The 7,968-nt window shown below is 34.3% G+C and overlaps 1 protein-coding gene across 1 annotated transcript in view; it reads right to left on the bottom strand.

Annotated features, from left to right (window-relative positions):
* The window catches only part of ALS2CR11 (amyotrophic lateral sclerosis 2 (juvenile) chromosome region, candidate 11), a 230,230-nt gene that overhangs the window by 200,856 nt on the left and 21,406 nt on the right, over positions 1 to 7,968 (bottom strand). The window contains 2 exon segments of the mRNA XM_012655124.1: positions 16 to 30; positions 988 to 1,110. Coding sequence (XP_012510578.1) covers positions 16 to 30; positions 988 to 1,110 — 138 coding nt within the window.

Here is a 7,968-nt window from a genome sequence, read left to right as displayed (position 1 = left end):
AAGAGCTGCAAAAACAATAAATTTGTACTTCTGTCATTCCTTTTACATTCATTAGCTGGTATTCTTTTGTTTAAAAAAATTTCCTTTTTCTTCTCATGCTACCTCTTTTTTTTTCTGAAGATACCAAGGACTCATGAATTTTTCTTTATTCTGAATGTTGTAATAATCTTTTTCATGTTCAAATTATTCTGAAATTGGCCAGTAGGAGTCCATGTAATCTGGCTCTTGTGTCTTTTGATATAACCCCATTTGTTTTTGAGGGAATCCTTGCTGTATGTCATAACAAATATTCCTGAAAATCCTTCATATTTGTTTATACTTGCTCACTAATCAATTAGTTCTCTACTCTGAGTTCAGGGCAACCACAAAATCAGCTGCTAGAAAGTGAGGAGGACTCCTAGAAAGGAGAAAGCAAGAGAGAAGCAACCGCATAATCTGTGTATAAATGCTCCCCAAATCTTTGGCTGACCCCTAAAAGACACATGCATAGAGTAAACTCTAAGTAGCCCAGCTAAGGATAAATGAACTAAACTGAAATTTGTGCTGCCAACTAAGAGACTTTGCAGTTTGAGTCACATCTTAAAACATTTCAGAAACATAATAAAATATGTTTAACTTGATTTAGCCATTCCACAATGTATACATAATTCAAAACATCATGCTGTACATGATAAATATATACAATTCTCATTTGCAAATTAAAATAAATAATATATAAATAAAATTAAGTAACAAAAGATCTTACACTTAGTCTTTTAGGTTGTATCATTAACTTCCTAGAAAATAAATTTTAAAAGCATTATGCTGCTATAAACCAACTTTTTTTTTGTGAAAGCCAGAGAGAGATTTTGTTTCCTAAGCACATGAGTTTAAAGGCCAATAATAGACAAAAAAAGCCCATCAGGTACAATAAATCACAACAAAAAGCTGGACAACCCACTAGACAACATGGTACACCAACGTGAAAAAAATGATTTTGATACATACCTGAATTACTTCATAAAGATGTATCTGAACACTCCCTAACAAGAGAGGACAATTTTTTATATTGTCGTAGTGCATTAGTTCCAGGTAAATATTATTCCGCTCATCATCATGACGTCTGGGAACCTCCATATCAAAATATATATATGAAAAAAACATTAAACTTTCAGTCTATATTTCAAACCTAATTTCTGAATAAATACATTATAAACTATATTATTTGCGTACCTAATGATTCATTTTTATATGTCATTAGCTTTATAACTTTTCAGCTTCAACAAAAATCAAGATCTTGTTTACGTCTAACATCAATTATAGTCTTTCTGAAACATCAATTGCCTACATTCTTTTTTTATTTAATAACTCTACACAAAAGTTCACCCTCAACACTCTACTGAAACTACATTACCAAAAGTAATCCAATACCCAATATAAAATCCAAATAATCCAGGTAATCAAATGCAGGTTATCTAAATATCCAACATTAAAGGATATCTAATATCCTCTTCAGTCTCTGTTCTTTTAACATTTTGTTAAAATGTATACCATTGCCTAAACTTGACACTCTCAACCCTGAGCTCTGTAGCACAATACATAACAACACAAGGTTATTATGTAACCTTTAAAATTTATGCATTCTTTTGCTAATTAGAAAAAAATCCCATGCTTTCCCACTCCTAAGATTCTAGGTGTCCTTTCATGATGTCTCTTCCCATGGTTGAGATCAGAGTCTGTCTGAGACTTCTTAAGGTATATTTGTAACTGTCTTCCCCTGAGAAATGAGAAAAAGGTAATGCAAACCCTTTGTCCTAGAATAATGGTTAAGAGGACAGGCTCAGTTTTTCAGTAAGTTGGCATCTAGGTTATTAGAACCAGTCTGTCCACTAGAAAACTACAAATGCTGAATAAAATATTAAAAATATCTTCTTAAAAGTATAAGAGGGTTGATAAAACAGTAACAAGTAATCATATAAATATCCAAATATTGGCAGACTCTCAGAGAGAGAAAGTAGACCCTGAAGTTGCATTTGCCCTGAGGGCACTTCCCAATCAAGTGACCTGAAACTGTAGTTTTTTGAGATTTTGAAAGGCACAGAAGACATAGGACATTTAACAGAGGATCCTTGCCCAACCCTCCTCCCACAAACCTAAGAACCCAAAGGACTATGGCTTCAGTAAATGGAGAAACCTTTCTCCCATCCCACCTATATGACAGGCTGCAAAGAAAGCTGCACTGCTAAGCAGAACTGGGGAAGGGGCGTTGGTTAATAAGCTGTAAACAAAAATCTATTCAGTGAAATCAAAGCCTACATTGACATCCACTGGAAGGTATAAAAACTTTCAAGCTAGACTCCAAAAATGATTTGAATGGTAAACTTTATATTATGTATATTTTGCCACAACATACATAAACAAACAAACTTAAATTTAAAAAAACTTTCAAGTAGAATTCAGTTTAAAGTGTTCGCAAACTGGTAGTGGTCTCAGGTGCCTTTGAAGCAAACACAAATTTTCCTCGGAGTTGCTATTTTCATCCTAGACCTCAAAGAAGTTCCACAAATAATTTTCCAAGGAAAATGAGAAGATAACAGCCAAAATTAACTAAGTCAGCAAGGAAACAAGGCACCATGAATGAGAGTCAGCAGAAACAGACCCACACAAACTTCAAATATTAAAATTTTAAAAAGCTATGCTTACTATGTTAAAAGGAATACAAAATAAGCTAAAAATATACTCCTGGAACAGGACACTATAAAAAATGATTTAGCAAACCTGAACAAAGAACCAAACAGAACTTGCGGAAATGAAAACTAATTAAATAAAAATACTCCATGGACTCAACCACAGATTAGATGCAGCTTAAGAGAATTAATGAACTAGAATAAAGATCAGAGGAATTATTTATGATGCAAGGCAGAGAGACAAAGTGATAGGAAAATTTTTTTAAAAAGGTTACAAGACATGGAAAATAGTATAAGAATATCTAACCTATATTAATCAGAATTCCAGGAAAGAAAATAATCATGAAAATGAAGCAGAGAGGCAGTATTTGAAGAAATAATAGCTAAGAATTTTCCAGAACAGATGAACATAAATAATCCAGTTTAAGCAATAAATCTCAACACAATAAATAGAAACCCAAATACAGACACATCGGAGTGAAATTAGAAAAAAGAAAAAAAAATACAACGCACACAGACACACATACACACAGAAAAAGATACATTATTTTCAATGGTGATAGACTGACAAGTGATTTCTCTTCAACAAATATGGAAAGGAGGAGATAGTGGGATGATACTTCAGAAAATAACCGCAAACTTACAATTCTATACTCAATAAAAATACCATTTAAGAATGAAAATAAAATAAAGACATTTTCAGGCAAACAAAAACTAAATATGTCACCAATTGACTCTCATAGGAAGAAATTTTAAAATAAACAGTTTAGACAGAAGGTAAGTGATCTGAGTAGGATGATCTGAGCTGTAAAGGTTAAAGTGGCAAATATGCAGGTGAACAAATACAGAATAAATTAAATAAATACAAATTATAGTTCAGATGATTAAAAAATATAGAAAACATAAGACAACAATGACACATTAGTTGAGGGTGATAAATAGAACTAAAGTTTCTAAGAGCCTTGCTTTGCCCAGGAGGATAAAGGTATTGTTAAACATTGGATTTGATAAGCATGCATGGTATGATTTCTATGATAACCATTTAAAACAAGAAGGGAGAAAAACAGAATTTTAAAATACAGTTGACCCTTGAACAACATGTGTTTGAGCTGCGTGGGTCCACTTATATGCTGATTTTTTTCAATAGAAGTTACCCCAAGTGTGCCTGTATCTCCTACCTCACCTTCAACCTTCTCTACCACTTCTGCCTTTGCCTCCCCTGAGACAGCAAGACCAACCTCTCCTCTTTCTCCTCCTTCTCAGCCTACTCAACAGGAAGACAACAGGATGAAGACCTTGATGATGATCCACTTCCACCTAATGAATAGTAAATATATTTTCTCCTCCTTATAATTTTCTTAATAACATTTTCTTTTCTCTGGTTTATTTTATTATAAAAATATAGTATATAATACATATAACATACAAAATATGTGTTAATCAACTGTTTAAGTTGTCAGCAAGGTTCCAATCAACAGTAGGCTATTAGTAGTTAAGTGTTTTGGAGGAGTCAAAAGTTACAGGTAGATTTTCAACTGTGTAGGGGGTCAATGATCCAACCACTGAGTTGTTCAAGGGTCAACTGTACCCAATCCCAAAGAAAATGAAATGAAGAAAAAAGAAGAAAAATCCGTATCTCGATTGGGAAAAACAAAAAGTTAAACTCAAATCTATTATAATGACATTAAATAGACTAAACGGCATAGTTAAGACACAAAGATTGTCATGTTGGATTTAAAAATCCAATTATATGTAATTTACAAAAGATAGATCTAAAACACAATGTAATTTATATTTTTAAATATAATATTCTATTTCATGTATATTTTCAAATTTTTGGCACAGAGTTATAATATGGTATTCTCTTATAGTTTTGTAGCTGCCTCCATATTTATACCTGTATTCCAAGTTTTGCATAATTTTCTTGATGAGACTTACCCGAATTGTGTCTACTGTATTAGTTTTATCAATGACTACCTCTTGTATTCTTACATTTCTTTAACACTTCCACTGTTATAAATAAATCACTTATTTATTTTATTTTTATTAATTTCTTCCTCCTGCTTTCCTAAGGTTTTACTGTCATTTTCATAGTTTTCAAATTTAGCACTAATTTAGTTTCCAGTTTCTTTTCCCTCCATCCTTCCCTCCTTCTCTCTGGGCTCCTCCCTCTCTCTCTCCTCTCTTCCTTCCCAATACATTTTTGTTTCATTTTTAGTGGTTGCTCTATGGATTATAATATGGATCCTTAACATATCACAATATATCTTAAATTAAAATTAAACCACCATGTACACTAGTATAATTCTATTTACACCTCCTCATCCTTTGTGCTATTCTTGCCATATATTTCACTCCTACATATGACATAAATCCTACCATTTATTGTCTTTATTTTGTTTTAAACACTCAACGGTCTTTTGTAGAAAATATTTAAAACAGTCTTGTATTTTTAGACACAGATTTACCATTTCCAGTGCTCTTACTTCCTATGCATCTGGGCTTCTATCTGGTGTAACTTCTCTCAAATCTGAAGCTTTCTTTGACATTTATTATAATGTAGGTCTTTTAGGTACAAATTCTCACAGCTTTTGTCTTTCACCATCTTCCTTTTCATTTTTATTTTTATTTCAGCATATTATGGGGGTACAAATGTTTAGGTTACATATATTGCCTTTGCCCCACCCAAGTCAGAGCTTCAAGCGTGTCCATCCCCCAGACGGTGTGCACTGCACCCATTAGATATCCCCTCCTCTCTGCTCCCACCTGCCCAACACCCGATGAATGTTACCACTATATGTGCACATATGTGACAATCAGTTAATACCAATCTGATGGTTTCAGCATCTTCTTGATGAATATTTTCAGTAGATACAGAAATTTAGGCTTTTTTTCCCCCCAGCACTTTAAAGATGGCATTCCCTTATCTTCTGACCTCTGTTGTTTCTGATGGAAAGGCAGCTGATATTCTTATTGTTCACATGAATGTAATGTGTTTTTTCCCTCTGGCTGCCTTTAAGATTTTCTCATTATCTTTGGTTTTCAGCAGTTTACATGGGATGTACTTAGGTATAATCATTTCTATAATTATTTGCTAGAGGTTCACTTTCTTGAATCTATGAATTGAAGCCTTTCATCAATTTGGGAAAGGTTGGCCATTAGTTCTTTAAATATTTCCTCTTCTCTCCTTCTGTAAACTGAGTGATAGTGTCCCACCAGTTTATTCCATTTCTTCAATCTTTTTCTCTCTGAGCTTCAATTTGAATAATTCCAATTGACAGGTCTTTCAGTTCACAGATCCTTTCTCCAACTCTGTCCAGAACACTTTTAAGTGCTTCAAATGAATTTATTTCAAATATTGTATTTTTAGATCTAGAATTTTTACTTGGTTCTTTTCAGAGTTTCAATTCTCCTTAAAATTCCCATTCTGACACCCATTTCGTCCACCTTTTCCACTTTGACACATTTATAATAATTATTTTAAAGTTCTTGTCTGCCAATTTGAACACCTGGGTCAACTGTGGGTTTACCTCTATTGACTGTTTTTATTTCCCCATAAGTAGTAATTTTTTATTGTATGATGTACATTATAATGACAGATACTCTGGATTTTTATATCTTGCTCTAAAAAGTATTGAGTTCTTTTCTGGAAGGCAATTAATTACTGGCAGATCATGTTGATCCTATGGAGGCTTGGTGTGAGGATGGGTCTATTTCAGTTTTTGTCCTTGATCCTGGGATTTAACCCTTACCCTTAGAACATGGTCCTTATTCCTAAGTCTTGGCCTTTCTGGGATCTCAACTGAATATTGGGAATATTCATTGAGGTCGCTTCACTTGCACTGAGTCGGACTCTAAGGATTCTGAAATGTCTATTCAGTTTTCAGCCCTCCAGCATCTCTTCTCTGTAGTTTCTTCTAGAGGCTTGCCTTGTACACACACAACTTGGGATTCAGCCAAGAACCTGAGTGGGATACCTACATAGATTTTTCTGGGCTCCTTATCTGCTGTTCCCTCTACACTAGTACCTGCTCTACAGACTCCAGCCCCCCTAAATTGTCATCTCTGTTTCTTCTTCTCAGCCTTTGCTTCTTCCACTCAGCAGGACTGCCACTTTCTGCCTGGATTTCACTTCCCTGTACCAGAAACACTGCCAGACAGAAAGCTATAATAAATGTGAAGCTAACCTCTTGTGCTTCCCTTCTCTTAAGAATTGTAGCCCTCTGCTTTCCATTGTCCAATGCTTGAAAATAGTTCCTTTGTATATTTTTCTCAGTTTCATAGCTGTTCAGCGCAGGAGAATAAATCCAATACCAGCTATTCCAGTATGGCCAGAACCAGAAATCCACTACTATTCATTCTTCAATTTGAGTTTTAACATTACTTACTCAACAGTTTTTTGGAACAATTAAACTAAGTTAAATCCACTTACTATTCCTTTTCAGTTCTTGGTCTGTATGGATTTTTATATTTTTAACCTAGATCTGTGTTGTAAGTTTTAGCAAATTAAAGTCCTAAAGTATATACAATATAATTTTATTGTATCTTAATTATAGAGCACATAGTTTAAAAAGTCAAACAGTACTACAATGGTTAAACAAAGGAACAATTTTCCCCTCCCACCTATATTAATGTTTTTAAAAAAACCTTTTGTGTGTTTTATGATGTTTTGATATCTTAAAAAGCTCTATACGAGAGAGATTTCCCCTCCCAGGGCTAGCCAATTCCTAGAGAAGCAAAGGTTCAGCAGGAAGCACATCATTTGTATGAAAACCAACCAATCTCAAGTCTATAGCTCCAACCGCCTCCTTATCTAACTCTCACACACCAAGTCTGTATTTCCCCTTCCCTAAATTATGCCAGGGCCAGGTATTAGAAAACTAGAGACTACCTCTATAGCCCAAGGCCCCTGGAATTATTCAAATTAGCTAATCCTAAACTGTTTACCCTGCCTTGTTTTTCCCACAGAAACCCCAAAAAGGCTCTGGCCTAGACTCTCCCCTCACTCCTGCCTGCTGACCATCCTGATACTTCTCCTGTGGCCCTTGGCATCGTGTCATGTAACAACTATAAGTAAAAAATTCTTTTTTAAATGGCAGCAGCTTTTCTACATTGTCACTCAGTCATACCTCTATAAATTAAATCCTGGGTATAATTTTAGAATATCACCCTACCCACTCCCTCATTTCCACTCCTCAGAAGCCACATTTTCAAACTTTTCATGGATTTCTCTGGGGTTTGCCTTCATGTTTCAAAGTAACATGCTTATATTATTATTTAGGGGTACAAATGTTTAGGTTAC

The sequence above is a fragment of the Propithecus coquereli genome, unplaced genomic scaffold (assembly GCF_000956105.1).
Source record: "Propithecus coquereli isolate 6110/MARCELLA unplaced genomic scaffold, Pcoq_1.0 Scaffold113, whole genome shotgun sequence".
NCBI lineage: Eukaryota > Metazoa > Chordata > Mammalia > Primates > Indriidae > Propithecus > Propithecus coquereli.
This window is presented reverse-complemented; position numbering and strand designations above follow the sequence as displayed.